Below are 20,860 nucleotides of genomic sequence, written 5' to 3' on the forward strand. Positions count from 1 at the left end.
AGACTGGCAGGTGGCTCAACAAATAGGGGAGGCCCTGGCAGATTCCAAGGCAGTTGGTAGGCAGGGAGAGGTTCCCAATACAGGAATGTGCTTCCGCAAGAGGCTAAGGGATTCAGCTGTCACCCCAGGAGCAGCACACTCTAACCACCAGCTGGTTGGGTTAGCAGTAAGTCTTTTAATCAGAAATTAGATCTCAGCCCCTTATCTATAAAACAGTACTAACCAGTCTGTAGTAAAGTACCTGGCACAAACGTGCTCATGGAAGAGTCTCCTTGTCCCCATTGATTCCTTTGGCCCTTCTTCACTATCCACCCGCTTGACGGGACCATCAGCTAGTCTGGTGCCAGCCTCCTGCTGCCTGGGCGTGAACTGCACCAGTGGCACCTGACCCACAAGGAGTGGTCATGTTCACACAGTGCACCTATGAATTTTTTTTCACAGACAGTCTCATCACACTGTAAATCAAAGCTGTCCTGCAGCTAGCCCAGGCTGGTTTCAAACTTGCTGCACTCCTTCCTCAGGTACCTCCTCAGTGCTGGATTAAAGGATGGGCTACCATGCTTGACAAGAATCTTGTGTGTGCGTGTGCGTGTGCGTGAGAGAGGGGGGGGGGGAACATTCCACAGTCATGTCTAGAAGTGACAGGACAACTTTGTAGAACTGGTTCTCTCCTTTCACTCAAGGTCAGGATTGCACAAGTACTCTAGCCACTGAGCCACCTCACCAGCTCCAGCAAGAGATTAAGTAAAATTCTTACATTTGATCCAGCATGGACAAACACCTATGCTATCTTGTTAAGTGAGATAAGCTAATCACTGAAGCATGAATATTCTATGACTTCATTTACCTGTAGTCACATCTGAATAACAAAAAGCACAATGGTGGTTCTCAGGGGCTGAGGAGCATGGCAAAGGACAGACCATGTTTAACAGGCAAGAGTTTCATTCAGTTTAGGAAGATGAAAACAGTCTAAAGATGGATGAAGTTTATGTACCACAAAAACACACTTAAAAATCATTTAACTCTTGGATTTTACATCATGCACACCTTACAACAATTAAAAAAAACTAATGCATTTATTAACCATTTTTAATCTAAAATTAAATGAATGGGGTTTTTTGGTGTGCATTTGTTGTTTTCAAGAAAACAGGTGGTGCTGGAGAGATGGCCCAGCAGGTAAGAGCACTGGCTGCTCTCCCAGAGGACCCGGGTTCCATTCCTCGAACCCCTATGGCAGCTCACAGACATTTTAACTCCAGTTCCAGAAAATATAACATCATCTTCTGGCTCCTTGGGCACCAGGAACACATGTGGCACGCATACATGCATACATACTAAACATCCATATGCATAAATTAAAAATAAATCTAAAAGGGAATACATTAAGACTGAATAGGAAGTAATGGTGCACAACTATAGTCCCAATATTCAAGATGAGAGGCAAGAAGTGGCTGAGAGTTCAAGGTCAGACTAGAACACACAGTGAGATCCTGGGTCAAAACTAAAAAGGGAGAATCAGAAGAATACTTACCTAGCGAGCATGAGATCCCTCTCACATACATACATGCGTGTACGTACGTACACGTACACACGGGTACACACACACACGTAAAAAAGGACAAACATAATTACCCCAAAATAAAAAAGAAGACTGAAAAGTAGTTTATAAAGTCTATAGAGATAATGCACGTGGCCCGCCAGCATCGGACTCACTGAATGGGCAGGGTCACCACTATAGTCAGGGAGATAGGTTTACCCAAGAGCTGCAGAGGGAAGAAGTCATGTGCACTACGTTCTTCCTAACAGGAAAGAAGGGAATGCTCTAGAGATTTCCTTGGCAAAGGTCTACAGAGATTCTCAAGATACCTACAATACACTAACTTTTTCCCATTAGATGTTGGTGAACAAACCCAGGGCATTCTTCTCACTAGGCTTAAGATGACTAGAAATAGCCAGATAACAATGAGATTTTTTTTTCTTTCTTTTCTTTTTTTTTCCCCCAAAGCTGAGGACTGAACCCAGGGCCCTGCACTTACTAGGCAAGCGCTTTACCACTGAGCTAAATCCCCAACCTCACAATGAGAATTTTAATGTTACTTGTGCCTTCCATTCTTCATTTATCAAATATAATTATGTCCACATTAACAGTAATACTCTATGCTGGATAATATGGGCCATGTAAACATGAAGAAGGCCATACTTCATAATTTTAAAAAGATGAGATCTACACTCATGATTTTAATTTGAAGGGGTTGTTTGGTACCAGAGGAGATGATCTCTGCTGTAGGCTGAACCAGAGATTCAGGAAACATACAGGACAGACAGCAATGCCTGCTTGTCTAGGGGAGCTGATAGCCAGGAAGTGCTGAGAGATTAGAAACATAAACAGGCCTCTTAGATGGGTTCAGGTCACTCAGCAACTCAACTGCTCTCACTTTCTTTTTCTTTTTTTTTTTTTTTTTTTTTTTTTTCCGTTTTTCGAGACAGGGTTTCTCTGTAGCTTTGGAGCCTGTCCTGGACTAGCTCTGTAAATCAGAGATCCACCTGCCTCTGCTTCCCAAGTGCTGGGATTAAAGGCGTGCTCCACCACAGCCCGGCTGCTCTCACTTTCTGGTCTTGACTTCTTTCTCACAAGTGTTTGTGTGGGCGTGCAGGGTGGGAGAATGAATAGGAACTGGAACTGGAGCAGGTGTATGCATGCGACAGTACACATGTGAAGGTCAGAAGACAACTCCAGATGTAAGAAGGGCCTCACCTTTCATATTGAGACAGTATCTTTTGTTGTTTTACTACTATATAGGCCAGGCTAGCTCACCTGCACACTTCCGAGGAACTGACTATCTCTGACTGCCCTATCCCAGAAGACAATCCTGCTACATTAGCCATGTATGTGGGTTCAGGGGACTCAAATCAGCTCCTCATGTTTGTGTGGCAGGCATTTTAGCCCAGTGAGCCGTCTCCACAGCCCCTAACCCTGACTTCTTGTCCTGCTTTCCTTTCTAGGGGACTATAAAGTATCTGGCCTTTTCCTGAAAGACAGGAGGACATGATGGCGGCACTGACAAACGCAGTAATCCCTGTACTGCACACAGCAGCAGGGGACCAATCTGGCTACTACATTGGGCGGACACTGTGGTTTGGCCTCATCTGCCTATACAGCTTAGTGATATATGCAGTCCAGGTGCCCTGGCACAAAATCCGTGAAGAGTTCAACTGCCATGGAAATAGCACCTACCCTTGTCTGGTGGAGTGTTATGAACAACTGTTTAGCATTCCTATCACAGGAATGTGGTACTACTTCTACTTCATCTTCATAGCCCTCTTCTTCCTCATGGAATTCTTCATGGCTCAGATTCGGCATAAGCACACCAAGATACAGACAGAGCCCACGTGGCAGGAATCAGAGGACACAGTGGAAATGGAGAAGGGCTCCATGGAGGCAGTCAGGAAACAGAGCTCCCCCCAGGTACTCTTCCTCGACTTCCACCAGGAGAAGAAGCTCTTATATTTGTACCTGTTCCACTCCCTCCTGCAGGTCAGCATCCAGACTGTGTTTTTATGCCTGCTCACAAACAAATACCTGCCCATAGTGAGTCAAGGCAAAACCCACTGCAGCCCCAAGAGCTGCCCCACCCTTCACTGCCTCATCAGAAAAACCGCTGAGAAGAGGGTGACCATCTACAGCCTCATCACCTTGTCCATCATTATCATCTTCCTCGGGGTAGGCTACTTCATCTACAGCATCCATCATTACCTACTGGAAGTTCAGTCAGCTTCCAAGATTCAAATTTACTGATGTTTCTAAAAGTTAGCACATTTCCTAAAGTCCTTTCTCCTTCACACAAGGAACTTTATGTTCTAAATTTTGTTGTTTCAGGAAGAGCCTCTTCCTTCTGACCTTCTTTGGGTTTTGATTTTAAGAAATAAACATTTGTCAAGCATGGTGACATACATCTTTAATCACAGTACTGGGGAGGCAGAGAATGGTGGAGTTCAAAGCCAGTCTAGTGTACATGGTGAGTTCCAAGCTAGCTGGGGATACTTAGTAAGATCCTATCTTAAAAATAAAATATGATTAAAAAAACATTCACCATTCGTTTTTATCTCTAGTGTTAGGCTGGGGTCATCTGACCCTAAGAGGCAAGAGCATATCCTCACAACAACCATCAGGCCTTGGGTGCACACCAGCTCATGTCCTCGACAGGGTCACCAGTGAGGTGACTTCTGCTCCTTTTCCTGAAGCACTGGGGGAGAAGTGGCTGTGAAGACTACCTACAGGCAGCAAGGAAGCTACTTTAAACCTGAGTCTGTCACCTCTCAGACTTTCACTCCACAGGAGCCTTCAGATGTCAGCTGCTCAGTGGGGTCAACTCTTCCTGTGGTAAAGCTCAACTGTAGCTGAAATCGGAACTGATTTTCGCTTTCTGAGCAGGCCTCATAGAAGACGAGAATAAGGTCAAACAACAGGGTTCTGTGCCAAGGTGCGGTCACACCCGCCTCAGGCCAAGGTTCTGGTGCCTCCCTCTCCAGTCTGAGATGGAGAATCTGGATACCAGCTCCTACTAAGATGCCCATAACCCAAGGGTGATTAATTCTCTAGGAATCACCATCCAGGTGAAGAGTGGACAGGGCAGACGGGACAAGACCTCTACTCGTCCCTCATCCGTAAGCAATGAAACAGAGGGTGTCAAGCTCCACTACCAGACAAAGGCTGGCTCCACAGGGTGACCACCCACCTTCATTACACAAATGGACAGGGCTGGAATGGGACCAGGTGCCAGGAGACCACATGTGGAGAGCGGGTAAAGAGCAGGAACAAGGAGGTGGTCCTGGGAGCCACTTGGGAATGAGGTGATGTGGAAAGCCAGGAGCATGCAACCCTGCCAGCTCCTCCCACAGCTTGAAGAAGGGTGTGTTACAGCACGCTGTCCTGTGGCTGCTTTTCCACAATGCTGTACCACTCAGCCAGTGTGTGCCACTCCTCACACTAATCTAAGAAAGCAAACACCAGGGGGAGAGGTCAGTGAACTGCAGGAAAGGAAGCTAAGCAATGCCTCAGGATTCACAAGCTGCTCGACCCCACAATCAGCTCCGGGGAATCTTCTCAAGGGAAGAGTCATCCCTCTACTTGCCAGCCAGACTACAACAAACGAAAAGTAGGAACTAAATCTATGTAGAAATATCTGAGACTAGTGGCCAAGCAGCATAACCTAAAACTGAGTAAACAGGCATCCCAAATTACTGCCTATTTTTATTAAGAAACAAGGTGTACTATGGGGTTGGGGATTTAGCTCAGTGGTAGAATGCTTGCCTAGCAAGCGCAAGGCCCTGGGTTCAGTCCTCAGCTGGGGGGGGGGGGGGGGGACACCACACGGACGACGACGACAAGGTGTGTGAAGGAATGACTCCTGATTTACAGAAATGCCTTAAACAAGAGAAATATATCTAAGTGGTACAGCACTTACCTACCTAGCATGGACAAAGCCCTGAGTCCAACCCACAACACCTTAAACCAAACCAAATCAATCAATCAAATACAAAGTAGGGTATTACTTTTTCTATTAGAATGTATTAAGCATATTTTTAAGACCCAACTTTAATCAAGGCCCCCATATTGAGTCTGCTTCTTGCAGCATGAACTGTTATTACTGTTTGTTTGGTTTTGTTCAAAACAAAACACTTTTTTCATTTATCTTCTTGTGTGTGCATGCGCCTCACAAACCAAAAATAGATTTAATTTAAAAATAATAATTTAAGCCAGGCAGTGGTGGCGCACGCCTTTAATCCCAGCACTCGGGAGGCAGAGCCAGGCAGATCTCTGGGAGTTCGAGGCCAGCCTGGGCTACCAAGTGAATTCCAGGAAAGGCGCAAAGCTACACAGAGGAACCCTGTCTCAAAAAACCAAAATAATAATAATAATAATAATAATAATAATAATAATAATAATAATAATTTAAATGTAACATATATATAAAACTAGTTTATCAAATCAAATTTTTTAGTCTTTTTGAGACAAGGTCTCACTATGTATTCCTGGCTGGCCTAGAACTACTCTGCAGACCAGGCTAGTCTAGAACTCAGGAGAATTGCCTGCCTCTGCCTCCTGAATGCTGGTATTACAGGCATGCTCCACCACACCAGGCTTCACTATGGTTTTAATTTAGTTTAAAACATGCACCTCAATAAGGTTTTTCTATATTGCTGTTTAATATTTTTTTGTCTTGTGCTTTGGATGGGGTCTCACTATATAGCCCTGGATGGACCTCATTACGTAAACTAGGCTGTAATGTTCCAAAATAGCAAGATGAAATCACCAACCACTAGGAAGCACAAGCCTACAGTATGAAATACAATCTCCCAGCACCACATTACCGAATGAACATAAAGGTCCACAGTTCACATCAACACGCCTGTAACACTGTCTAATGCTGTTCACAAATACTTCTGCTACCATGATGAACTGCTTAAGTCTTCCCTTTTTCTCTGAGAATAAAAATTTAAATAAAACATTAAAATCTACCTTCTGTCCTCAGGATTCTCCTGACCCCAAGATATGCACTGGAGATAAACAATTTGAGAAGTTCCACAGAATTTCTCCAAATCTCACTGACAATGTTACAACTAAAACATGGCCGGCTCTGGGGCTGCAGAGATGCCTCAGCAGTTAAGAGTACTTGCTGGTCCTTCAAAGGACCTGAATTCAGATCCTAGCACCCACATGAAGTCTTATAACAGTCTGGTAGCTCCAGTCTCAGGGTCCAAAACCTTCTTCTGGCCTCCAAAGCTATCAGACACACAATGTATTCACATATATGCAGTTAAAACACTCACAAGCACACACACAAAAATTAATCTTTAAAAACAAACATTCTCTCTTAAATAAAACAAAACAGAGTGACTATGATTTTAAGTGCCAGCAGAAAGGTACAACTATGAAATCAAATAATATCTGAGCTTAATAAGAAACCAAGTTTTGCCAGGCATGATGGCTCATGCCTTTAACTAGCACTCAGGAGGCAGAGGTAGGTAGACATATGTGAGTTCAAGGCCAGCCTGGTCTACAGAGCAAGTTCCAGGATAGCCAGGGCTGTTATACAGAGAAACCTGTCTCAGTAAAAAAACATAAAAAAGAAACCAATTTTGTTTGGACTGGACAGATAACTCAATGGTTACAAGAACTTGCTGCAACAACCATGAAGTTTGGGTCCAAGTAGCCAAGTAATAAGCCAGGAACCCTGCCCGTAATGCTGGCAACTCCAGGTCTGAAAGACCTCAAGCCCTCCTCTGGTCTCTATACATACTGGTATGTGTGTGCATGCACATGCGTGCCCCTGGGGTTCCGTTTTAACCCATCTTCTGCCTTGCTTTCCCTGGCCTCAGAAGAATCCCTGCTCTTCTCCCTGCCTGGGCGAGCACCTTGTGAAGCCACAGGCACACAACTTCTGTATATTATATCCCTGTCTGACCTTGAGGAAGACCGAGTAGCATTACCTTGGAGGCCTGGTAAATAAATGTAATTACAAATGTATTTTTTTATTTTAATTTTTGGGGGCTGGGGAAATGGCTCAGTAGTTAAGAACACTACTGTTGCCAGGCGGCGGCAGTGCACGCCTTTAATCCCAGCACTCAAGAGGCAGAGGCAGGCAGGTCTCCCTGAGTTCAAGGTCAACCTGGTCTACAGAGAGTTCCAGGACAGCCAGGGCTACACAGAGAAACCCTGTCTTGACAAACCAAAACGAAAAGCACTGTTGCTCTTGCAGAGGACCTGGGTTCAAGTCTCAGCACCCACATGGAGACACACAACCATATGTCTCTCCAGTTCTAGGGGATCTGGCACCCTCTTCTGGCCTTTATAGGCACAAGGCACACCCGTGGTACAGGCATATGCAAGCGAAACACCAATACAGAAAATTTAAAAAAATACTTTGACTAAGTCAACATCTCCACCTTTCCTCTAGAGCAATCACACATTACATATTACACATATGCATTCTTTTTAAATGTCACCCCTCATCTCCATGTTTGCTTTGTTTGCAACCCTCCACACTTTGAACTTACAGTTTTATAACAGGAAGAACCAACAGACGTCTCTAAAATGGGCTCCAAATCTCCTCGGTGGCTGTCATTATTATCTCCCCTTGTATCATCAAGTTGGTGCCCTTTTCTGAGCCTTATATCTGGCTCTGGAGTCCTGGTGCACCCCAATCGGTGTTCTGCTGGCTCGTTCATGGGATACCAAAGCCTTTCTTACAAAGTGATCTTTCTTTCTGTCCCTTCTTCTTGGGAGAATGGATTTTTAAGGGCTAGTGAGTTGACCCTAAGGAGAGAAAAGTTAGACTCATGAGTGCTGGGAAAAAACACATGAGCTACATTATTATACCCTTAAGGAACAGAAAATTCCATCACAAAAGAGGAATATTCTTAAAAATTTATACCCACTGTTAATAAAGACTGCCAAAATGTATCAATCACCCAAAAGACTACATGTGTAATATTTTCACTTGCGTTGATTGTAAAATATGTGGTTATATGAATTTATGCATATACAATAATTACTACAAAGTATTCAAAACCATGCTCCTGGCATAGAAACACATAAAGAAGAACTAAGGGTTTAACAAAAAGATTTACATTTTACTATGCTCTATCAATGTCTTTTTTAACCCTATCATCTTGTTTTCAGTTAAAAGCATGTCTAACTGAAGCTAGGTATGGTAGTGTACGCCTTTAATCCCAGCACTCAGAAGACAGAAGCAGGGGAATCTCTGTGAGCTTGAAGGCCAAGTCTACAAAGCAAGTTCCAGGCCAGCCAGGGTTACATAGAAAGACCCTATCTCAAAAACAAAAAAAACTCTAAATGTAAAAAGAATACATGTATGCTTACATACTATGCCATGTTTTACATATGTAATTTCATTTAATATACCAGGGTTTCATTTTATTAAATTTCATTAAATAATGACCAGGATTATTTTTATTTTACAAGTGAGAAAACCAAAACTCCCCATACATTTTCTATAAAATAGGACAAAATCTCTAAATTCACACAATGCATATTACCAGCAACATTTTATATTCAACATGCTTACTATCTGACATTTTTAATTGCTCTAGTCTCCAGACTACAATGAAAAGCAAGAAACTTGGGACCAGAACATCTCTTTTATACCCACAACCCCAGGATATATATATATATGCATATATGTATATATGTAACAATGGTTGAAAGGTATTCAATGGTGTTGAGTGGTAAAAACTTTCATAAATCATCTTTCTCCTAACTAGTCTATGATAATTTTATTCCCTAAAAGTTCTAGCCTTTCAAGTTCTTCTCATCTAACTCTCATTCTGAGCATACAAATGTACTGTAGACAATCAGCTGAATCATAAAACAGGCTACCATAGTTAATCCACCTAGAAGACAACTCAGGAACATTCGATGCACTGCAGTGCTGAGACACCGTTCTCACTGGGGAAGGGAAGAGAGGAACAAAGAAGGCCTAGACACCATCAAGACAAGGCTGGAGTGTGTGTGCCAGCTACATAAGCATAAGTCTGCTCATGGAGACCCACAAACTAAGAACCAGCCAAAGAATCAATCTCTGTAATGACTTGACTACAGAATTTCTCTAGTCACATTCAAAGTTTATGAAGCAGGAAGCACAAGGAGCTGGAAAAATGGCTCAGGGGTTAAGAGCTCTCACAGGAACCAGGTTCAGTTCCCAGAAACTACATGGTGGCTCACAACAATCTGTAATGCCAGTTCCCCGGGATCTGATGCCCTCTTGTGGCACCACAAGTACCACACATGCACATGGTGCACATACATACATGTGGACAAAATATTCATAAATTGTTTAAAAAAAAAAAAAACAAAAAACAAAAACTGTACACAGCTCAGTGGTAAAACACTTGCCTGACGTGTCCAAGCCCTGAGTGTAATTCATACACATGCGTGTGTGCACACACACATACACACACAAGTTTTTAATCTATCACCAAACTATGTGAATCTATCAATCACATAAGGACAATAACAAATTAATAATAAATGACCACTTTTTAAGGGAAACAATGCTAATAGTTCATATTTAGTTAATTAAGCTATAATTCCAGCTACTGGGAAGAAGGTAAAGGCAAGAGGGTGGAAGGTTAGAGGCTTACCTAAACAACTTGGCAAGACTCTGTATCAAAATAAAAAGTAAAAAAAAAAAAAAAAAAAAAAAAAGACTCAGTGGTAGAGTGCTCGCCTAGCAACCACAAGGTCCTGGGTTCAATCCTCAGCTCAATCAATCAATCAATCAATCAATCAATAAATGGTCTGATGTATCATAATGATAGAGTTTGAATATCATGGTCAAGGCCCTAAATTCAGCCCCCAGTAGCAAAGCGGGAAGGAGAAGCTTACAGTTTACAAAGCTATCTCCTACCAACCACTGTTAACATTTACTGAGAACAAATGGTTAAATTCTGTATTGAATAACTTATATGCAGCCGTTTCACACAACTCCAGTTTACTAACCCCCATTTAAGAGATATAGAAACTGAAGACCAAGGACTACTTATTAAGGTGACTGGGTACAAAGAACAAAAGCTGGCTTTTGAGCCTTAAAGTCGGCTGGTTTATATCACAAATAATTTACATAATCAAGATCTTCATTTTCAGCCACACTCAGGCTTGTGGGAACCTGAGGAAGGAGGATCACAAGTTAGAGGGTAGCATGACTGCATAGTAAGCTCCAGGCCAGCCTGTGCTACGAATCTTCATTCTCAAACCAAACCAAGCAGAATAAAGATTTCTCAAAGTATCCTTGAAGGTATAGTGGCTCATAATCCAGTACTCAGGAGGCTGAGGCAAGAGATAGCTCTCTAGCCAGGCATGGTAGCACCTGCCTTTAATCACAGCACTTAGGAGGCAGAGGCAGGGGGATCTGTATGAGTTTTGAGGCTAGCACTGTCTACATGAGAATTCCAAGACAGCCAGGACTACATAGGGGGAGAGACGAGAGACACTGTCTCAAAAAACAGAGAGAGTGAAAGAGAAAGAGAGAGAGAGAGAGAGAGAGAGAGAGAGAGAGCGAGCAAGCAAGCTTAAGTTAGCTAGCTCTCTGTAGGAAGTAAGAGGAAAGCGGCCATGATGGAAAGTACAAGCTGCTCACATGGAAGGCTTATGGCTGGGTAGGAGATAACCAAACTAGACAGACAGGAAGAGGAACGGGGCTCTGAGCTAGTGACCACAGCTAGCTGGCCTGTGCAAAGTCCTTGAGAAACCTACCTAAGGTATGACTATCCTTTCATATATTCTTTCTTCTCACACAGCTAATGGAACAGACTTGATTATAAGGAACAATGATCAGCTCCCACCTAAGAGACACTACAGACGAGGAGCTAAAATATGAGTAGCCAAGAAAGACTACAGCTACATCTTGGTGGCTGGGATCCAGTTAACTCTCTGCCACAGTACAGGTGCAAGCTGACCACGTACATGTGAGAACACAGAGAGCTTGACAAGGGCAGCTGGGGTAGTAACATGGTCAAGCCACCAACAGTCAAGGTCAAGCTAGGGTGAGCCAGAGATGGACAGGGGGTTCCAATCACCTCTAACCTGATGGGTAGTGCATGAACAGTGACACAGTTATTTCCTTGGTTGGGCCAGGGGTACCAATGTGGGGGCCCTCCATTGGCTCAGACCAAGATAGCTCGAAAAATTCAGCAATTTCAATAGAGATGACCTCAGCCTTTGTCCATTCTCTCTGTAAAACCCTAAGCAAAGGAAATTGAAAGGCTTTTTCTCCTCCTTCGGAACATCCTCCCACTCTCACAAGTTTCATTTTTCTGCAGTGTGTGTGAGGTTGTGTGTGTGTGTGGTTTTACAAGACAGAGTTTCTTTGTGTAGCCCTAGCTGTCCTAGAAAGGTGTGTAGATCAGACTGGCCTTGAACTCAAGAGATCTGCCTGCCTGTCTTCTGAGTGCTGGGATTAAAAGTTTGCACACCCGCACGCCTTTAATCCCAGCACTCAGGAGGCAGAGCCAGGCAGATCTCTGTGAGTTTGAGGCCAGCCTGGGCTACCAAGTGAGTTCCAGGAAAGGCGCAAAGCTACACAGAGGAACCCTGTCTCGAAAAACCAAAAAAAAAAAAAAAAAAAAAAAAAGTTTGCACTACCACCACAGCCCAGCTGCAGTAATTCTTAAGAAAACTTGAACTCTGATTTGCATACTCCCATGAGAATCCATGTCTTTAACATTCATTGGTTCATTGGTATGAGACAAGAACACCTGGAACCATTTTCCCCAGGTCCATCTTGGATGGCTTGAGAACCCAGCATCTTAGGTCCTTAGATCAGGATAGGAGACTGTCACACAGAAGCCTTATAAAGTATGTAAATATGAGCCAACCAGATGTCTCAACAGAAAAAGGCACTTTCTGCCAAGCCTAAGACCTGAGTTCAATCCCTAGGACCAAAGTGGTGGGAGAGAACCAACTCTGCAAGTTGTCCTCTGCTTCTACGTGTGCACTGTGGCACCTCCACCCTGTACATACACAATATATATAATCTAGTGTTACCTAATGTGCAGAGATTTAGAGTAATAGAAGCCAAGTCTCCCACAGCAGAAAAAGGTAATATGGGAGAAAAATAAAATAAAACCTAGAATGAATCCTATGGGGAACTAGAACTGAAGATATCAGTGTGAATTCACTTCTTCAATATATGAAGAGATATATTTAGTTTTCATTACATTTACTACTTACTTATGGGAGAGAGGGAGTCATGGAACAATATGCAAGAATTGGTTCTCTCCTACCATGTGGGTTCCTGGTATCAAACTCAAGTTGTCAAGTTTGGCAGTGTTCTAATGTTGTGGTAACAACTACTGAACAAAAGCAACTTAGGAAAGGAAATAGCTTATTTAACCTTACACTTCCAGGTCACAGTTCATCTTTGGTAGAAGTCAAGCAGGAACTAAAGGAAGAAATGTGGAGGCAAGAACCATGCCGCAATGACCTTACTACTGGCTCCTGCTCTGCCAACTTTATTACACAACCCAGGACCACCTGCCCAGGGGTGGCACTGTAGGCTGGGCCCTCCCACATCAATCAGTAAGTAAGGAAATGTCCACAGATGTGCCCACAGGCCAATCTGGTTGTCTAGGCAATTCCTCAACTGAGGTTCCCAAGTGAGTCTGGTTTTGTCACGATGACAGGCAGCAGGCACTCTATCCACTAGTCCACCTCTAAGGCCCTGGTCTGAATCTTTAAGGGTAACGATTATGATGAAGATAGAAACTGTCCGCAGACTGAAGGGAGTAAAAGAGGCAGCCAACCTATGTCTTTGAATTGAATCTTTACTTTTGAAGAACATTAGTGCAACAAAAAAGTAACTAACTTTCTGTGTGTAGTGTGGTTATAGGAGATCAGGTTATATGAGACACCAGACTGGCAATTTATTCTTTATCTGTAAACGGCTATAGAAGAAAAAATTTTGTTTACTTACAACTTTTCTCTAAATTTGAGATTGTTTCCATTTGGGTTCGAGGGCGGTAGATAAGACAGGGTCTCTTGTAGCTTAGATTGGCCTTGAGCTTGCTATGTAACTAAGAATGACCTTGAATTTCTGATCCCTCTGTCTCCATCTAAATCCTGGGATTACAGGTCGGTGACATCATACCCAGCTTCCATTTTTTAACCACTAAAATTTTTTTAATGTATGGCTTTTAAAAATACCCTTTCAAGCCAGGTGGTGATGGCATATTCCTTTAATCCCAGCAGGCAGAGGCAGGCAGATCTCTGTGAGTTTCAGGCCAGCCTGGTCAACAAAGTGAGTTCCCAGAAAGTCAGAACTGTTATATGGAGAAACCCTGTCTCAAAAAAACAAACTCATTCAAGGCAGAAAAAAAATTACAAATTACATGGATATAATCTTAAGAAATATGAAAAACAATTGTAGACAAACTACAAAGTTTTTATGAACATATGGTCAAGTTATAATAATAGAGAAATAAATATACCTCAAAGTACTTCCCAAGATAATTTGTGGGGATTAACACAACCGAAATTCTATAGTCAAGGCTCCTCCCCAAAGATAATATAAACAGAAAAACTTGCTAAAACAAAGGCTCCTCTGAAGCTGAACAGGGAGTTGGAAAGATCATGCCTTTCAGTGATAAAGCTGCCCAAGAGCCACCCAATGTTTCTGTAAGTAACTCCAATGAACTCCCTGGTTCACCAAGCTGGACTTGAGTCAGCACCCTATCTGAGGTGAATAGACTTTGTTCATGGCTTACCGAGGGGGGAGGTATCACATACCACCTTCCTAAAGAATTATTAATTTTCAATTGAAGAAGTTTTATTATATTCACTATCCTACATAAGCTAAAGTAGAGAGACCTACCAATGTTTTAAGAGTTTCAACAACTGTTAAGAAAAACACATGTAGCCAGGCATGGTGGTGCACACCTTTAACCCAGCAGAGCCAGGCAGATCCCTGAGTTCTAGGGCATCCTGGTCTACATATCAAGCCCTAGGCAAGCCAAGACTACATGGTGAGACCCTATCTCAAAAAAGAAGTTGGGGGGGGGGGGGGCAGTACATTTAACAAAGTTCAACACGCCTTCATGATAAAAGTCCTTAAGACATTGGGAACAGATGGAGGATACTTCCAAAATAACAAAGGTGATTTACAGCAAACTTGTACCAACATTAAATGGAGACAAACTGAGAGCATTTCCTCTAAAATCAAGAATAACATAAATATGCCCAGTCTCCCTTCTCTTATTTGCTATAATGTTCAAAGACTTAGCCATACCAATTAGACAAGAGAAAAACATACATAGAAAGGATAAAAAATAGGAAAAGAAAAAACATCAAACTACCCATTTGTAGATGACATAATTATATACTTTTTAAAAAAATCTATAGGATATACCAGAAAACTCTTAGACCTAATTAATATACACAGTAAATTTGCAGAATACAAAAATCAGCCTTTACCTAGGCTGACAAGATGATTCAGCAGGTAAAGGCATCTGCTGCCAAGACTAATAACCAAAGTTCATATTTAGGACCCACAAGGTAGAAAGAGCCAATTCCTAAATGAAGGGGAAATGAGAGACACAAAAATTGTAAAGAGAGCTGGGCAGTGGTGGCACACGTCTTTAATTCCAGCAGAGGCAGGCAGATCTCCGAGTTCAAGGCCAGCTTGGTCTACAGAGGGAGTTCAGGACAACCAGACTATTCCGAGAAACCCTGTCTTGAAAAATCAAGAGGATGGAGATTTAGCTCAGTGGTAGAGTGCTTGCCTAGCAAGGGCAAGGCTCTGGTTTCAATCCTCAGCTCCAAAAAAAAAAAAAAAAAAAAGAAAGAAAGAAAGAAAGATCAAAAAATAAAATAAAAAATTGTAAAAAGATAAATGTTCAGGTTTACATTTACTAATAAAACTTGTAACAGCCAGCACTGTGGAGAATTGTTAAGAGCACTTGCTGCTCTAGCAGGGAACCAAGCATCCATAACTATCTGTAACTCCAGTTTCAGTGGTGTCTTCTTCTGGCCTCTGCAGACACTAGGTAGATTATTTGGTGCACATACATACTTGTAAACAAGATACACTTACACATGAAACTAAATATTTTTAAAAAGCCAAGATAATCAAGTTAGAAAATTCATACTGTTGATCAGAACATAAAAATGTATATACGGATAGCACAAAAGAGCAGAAACAACCACAGAAGGGGAGAGAAGAGAAAAACCGTATTAGAAGAGTACAGACTGGAGACAGCTCAGTGGTTAACAGCACATACTGATCTTGCAAAGGACGCAAATCTGGTTGTCAGTTCCATGTCCAGCAGCTCACAGCCAACCCTCTGTGACTCCAGCTTGGGGTCAGGGGGATGGGGATACCTCTGGCCTCTGAAGGCACCTGCACTCACATGCACAGAACCAACACCAAAAAATTGCATATTCCTAATTTAAAATAACAAAAATGAATTTTTAAAAAAGAAAATGAGTGCTGGAGCTAGAGAGATGGCTCAGCAGTAGAGCATTGGCTGCTCTTCCAAAGGACCCAGGTTCAATTCCCAGCACCCACATTTTGGCTCATAATCATCTGTAACTGGTCTCCAAGAGCACCAGGCATACATATGCTACATAGACATACATGCAGGCAAACATCCATATACATAAAATAATAATAAAGATGAGTGCTATTTAAATTTCTTGAGGTTTTCTTCCATGTATGCATTTTACATACACACCTCCCCTGACTCCAACAATGCCTCCATCAGCTCTGCCCCAACTTGATGGAAGTCCTATCTTAGGCAGTAAACACTTAGGGGAAAGAAAAAAAAAAAAAAAAAAAAAAAAACAGTCCTGGAACTCTTGAGGCATCTTACGGGGCAGTGTTTCCACACCTAAGGGACACAGGCTACTTATGGAGCATGGAGAGAGGTTGTGTGTTTTTGTTTGTTTGTTTCCTTCCAGACCGGGTTTCTGTGTAGCCCTGGCTGTCCTGGAACTCACTCTGTGGACCAGGCTGGCCTTGAACTCACAGAGATCTGCCTGCCTCTGCCTCTTGAGTGCTGAGATTAAAGGTGTGCACCACCACACTTGACTGGGAAGATTTCTGTCCAGGGTGAGAAGCAGAAGAACACTTTCAAATAAAGGTGAAGCTGCCCAAGCCTAAAAGGAACAGAGAGCCTAGGATATAGCTCAGTGGCAGAACACTCACCTAAGCACAGATAGTCCCTAGCTTCAATCTCCAGTACCCCTACTCCAACAGAAAGCACAATCTTTGGGAATAGAATCAAGATACAGGAAAACTGGATTTAAGTTTGCAGAAGATAATCAGGAAGTAAGATAGCTAGTAGGATCAGGACAAAACTTAAACACTGACCTCAAAAGTGATTCCTTCCAAGAAAACAGCATTTGGATCACTCTGCATAACATTTACAATTTAGACTAGAGTATTGGTTGAAATCAATTAGGAATTCAGCAACTTCATGTGATCCAGAAAAAAGCCCCACAAAAAGCAAATATATGGATCCCAGGGTAACTGAAGGCACATCCCAAACTATAACTCCCTGAGGAGTACCACCAAAGGTTTGTAGGGATCAAAGGCACCCTGAGTATGTATTACTTACAAGGACCCCAATGCCTCAGACCTATGGAACTGGGCAAAGCCTTCCCAGGTCAGGCTTCAGGGAATGGGCAAAGCCTCCTTTTGGTCCAGTATCACCAGCATCATGCAGTTTCCTCCTGCTAAGTGACTGTACCCCAAGACTGCCCCTCTACAACGACCTCCTACTAAGTCAAGCTACCCCTTCCTGGGCTATATATAATAAAGAGGTTCTGTGCTGTGTTGTAGCATCAGAGCAAGCCCACCCAGCCCAGTCCAGCTTTTCTGTATACATCTGTGTGTCTGTCCTTGCTTCATTCCCTAGCTACCCCAGTCAGGTTTCCAGGATAAAGTGGTGCAGGACACAAAAGAAGTAAACAGACTTTACTAAAACAAACCTGTTAATCACTAAACAAATAAACAAGTCCTTAACAACCCTGAAAGAAGGTGCAACATGTAATCAGACCTGCCACAATGTCTTATCTAATGTCCAGTTCCCAACAAAAAAAAAAAAAAAAAACTGCAAGGAATATACAATAGTAAAGTCTATAGCCCTTTACTATTGTAAGACTATACGTCCCTAGAGGGTACAGCAAAAAGTCCCCTCCTGGGACCAGCAGTCCTCATCACGCACCAAAGCGCCAGTACCCGAATCTTGGGCTTCCTTGCTATGAGAACTAGGAGAAAATAAAAATCTATTCCTTACCCAGTCTAAAGCACTTTGTCATAGCAACACAAAACAGATTAAGAAATGAATTTAATTTCAACTGCATTATAAACACACTGCTACAAAGCTCTCCAACTCACTCACTGCTTTATGTTTCTGAAGTAACAAATTGTCCTTGAGGCTAGGAACATAACTCAGTGGGCAGAGTACTTGCCTAACATATACTAAGTCCAGGGCTCCATCTATCACCACATAAATTGGGTGTGGTGGCACATGTTTATAATCCCAGCACTTGGAAAGCAGAAGCAGGGTCAGTTCAGGTCCATCCTCAGCTACATAGCCTGGGCTACAAAATGTGCCTAAAATAAATAGGTGGATGAATGGATGTAAATGTATGTTTCTGACATTGCATAGCATTAAGGTAGATAATTATTTTATTCCTTCATCTTGTAATCCTACAAATGAATTATACAGAGAGCAACTGTTTCTTGCTGCTAAACTCTAGTGACTTCATCAATTTTGTTATTATACTGTTCAAATTTTCTTTGGTTCTTTTGTTTGTTTGTTTTTCAAACTGTAGCTTTGGTGCCTGCCCTGGAATTCACTCGGTAGAACAGGCTGGCCTTAAACTCAAGAGATCCTCCTGGCTCTGCCTCTGAGTGCTGGGATTAAAAGCATGCACCACCGCCGCCTGGCCTCTTTGGTTCCTTTTTAATGACTATTTCTTTGTTAAAATATTCATATAGTTTATCATAGTAATTCTTCATTTAATACACACCATTTTCTTTCTGTAGCTCCAGGTTATCAGCCAGTGGCTCTCTTCAACACAAAGGGCTCTCCTTTGGCAATTTTTATAAAGCAGATCTCATGGTAATGATCTCTCTGCTTTTGTTTCCCTAGGAATGTCTTAATTTCCTTATTTTTGACAGTTTTGATACAGAAACTCTTGGTCAATACATGTTTTGTTTTGCTTTTCAACAATTTCAATGTATCAATCCACTTCTTTCTGGTTCTAGGGTGTGATGATGCATTGTGTCCTCCTCCCAATATACTATGTTCCCCAATAAGTTTATCTGAGGATCAGAGGAAAAAGACAGCCACTATATATTAGTCAGGCAATGGTAGCACATGCCTTTAATCCTATCACTTAGGAGTCAGAAAGCCATCTGGATCTCTGTGAGTTCAAGGCCACACTGGGGAAGAGTCATGCTGGGTGACATGCCTTTAATCCCAGCACTAACAATAGAGGTCTGGTACAGACAGACAGGAAGTGACAGAGCAGAGCAGGAAGTGGAAGTGATATAGCTGGGCTGAGAGACCAAATGAGAGAACAGAACAGAAAGACACAGGGTATATAGGAAATAGCACTCTTTGGAGACTGAGGTGTCAGTGAGGTGAGGTTAGCTTGTGGCTTTTCCTATTCCTCTGATCTCTCTCAGGCTCTAACCCCAATTTCTGGCTTTGTATTTTTTATTTAATAAGATCATTTAGCAATTTGTCTACACTAGGGCTCCTCTTAAGAAATCTGCATTCAGGGCTGGAGAGATGGCTCAGCAGTTAAGAGCTGCTCAGCAGTTTAAGCTGCTCTTTCCAGAAGACCCGGGTTTAATTTCCGATGCTCACATGGCAGCTCACAACTGTCTGGTAACTAACTCCAGTGGATGTGACACTCTTACACAGACATACATGCAGGCAAAACACCAACGCACATAAAGTAAAACTCCATCCTTTTTGGAAGCCAGTCTGGCCCTGAATTTACTACGCACCTGAGTCTGGCCTTGGGCTTTCGATCCTCGCCCCTCTATGTTCTCAGTGCTACAACTACAGGCATTTGCCAACAGGATCAGCTCCCACATCAATCTTACCAGCTTCATGATCTATACATAGGCCTGGGCTTGCAATTAATTAGGCCTCACTTATCATTTACCTCAGGTAAAAGGTCTCCTTTTGGGCAAAGGTGAATTTTTCCACTTTTACCTAAATACGGCAGACCTCACTCCTGCCAACAATTATGCTAATATTTTATGCTGTTTTAATATCTCCCAGCTGTTACCTCTCTTCTGGGATTATTTATTTAGGTTCCATGTATGGGTTTTTCTTAAGAGAAGGCCTCACGCAACCCAGCTCGCTGAAAACTTACTATGTAGCTGAGAATAACTCTGCTGGTGTTGGTTTGGTGTTATCTTTAATGACTTTCTTTATTTTGGTGGGTGGGGCACATACATGCCACCCTGTGGAATTCGGAGGACAACTTGAGGGAACTGGTTCTCTACAATGTCAGTACCAGGAAATCACACTCACACCACCAGGCTCGCTTTACTTAGCCACCTGCCAAGAATGACTGAATTCCTGACCCTCTTGCCTCTATCTCCCAAGAGTTAATATTAAAGACTTGTACCATCATGCTGACTTTCCTGACATTATTTTCCTATCTCCCTACCCCCCACCAAACTATCAGCTCCTTATGTCAACCTATCTTGTTCACCATCATGAACTCAACAGCACAGGCAGAGTTCCCAGAAGAAATTCCTTGGTTGTACAAAACCATATCCCTTTAAAATTCCTATTTGAAACCCTAACCCCGAGTATCTTAGGCCATAGGTTTGATTTCATTTTTACATGTATGGGTGTTTTGCCTGCATGTATGTCTCACACCATGTGTGCAGTGTCCAAAGAGGACAGAAGAGGGCCCTGGATCCCCTGAGACTGAGACTCAAACCCAGTCCTCTGGAAGAGCACCAAGTACTCACTACTAACTGCCAATCTTTCTAGCTTCTATGACTATATTTAGACAAAGGGCCTTTAAAGTGGTAATTAAAGTAAATGAAGTTAGGCCCCTAGGCTGGGTGTGATAGCTAGGTCTCTAATCCCAGTACTTAGAAGGAGTTCAAAGCCAGCATGGTCTGCATAGTGAATTCCAGGCCACTTCAGGCTACAGCTACATAGCTAGAATCTGTCTCCAGAAAAAATGAGATGGGGTGTTGGAGGGTGCCTGGTTCTAATTCAATCTGACTGATGTCCTTTTAAGAGGAAGACACTAGGGATGCATGCCCAGAATAAAGACACTATTAAGACAAGAGAAGCA

At 42.6% G+C, this 20,860-nt stretch overlaps 1 protein-coding gene across 1 annotated transcript in view; it reads right to left on the reverse strand.

Annotated features, from left to right (window-relative positions):
* Adipor2 (adiponectin receptor 2) overlaps positions 1-20,860 on the reverse strand; it is a 46,878-nt gene that overhangs the window by 17,427 nt on the left and 8,591 nt on the right. Inside the window, exon 2 of the mRNA XM_036181796.1 lies at positions 8,059-8,317. Coding sequence (XP_036037689.1) covers positions 8,059-8,229 — 171 coding nt within the window. The 5' untranslated portion in view covers positions 8,230-8,317. The remainder of the gene's footprint in view (positions 1-8,058; positions 8,318-20,860) is intronic.

The sequence above is a fragment of the Onychomys torridus genome, chromosome 3, assembly GCF_903995425.1.
Source record: "Onychomys torridus chromosome 3, mOncTor1.1, whole genome shotgun sequence".
NCBI classification, from domain to species: domain Eukaryota; kingdom Metazoa; phylum Chordata; class Mammalia; order Rodentia; family Cricetidae; genus Onychomys; species Onychomys torridus.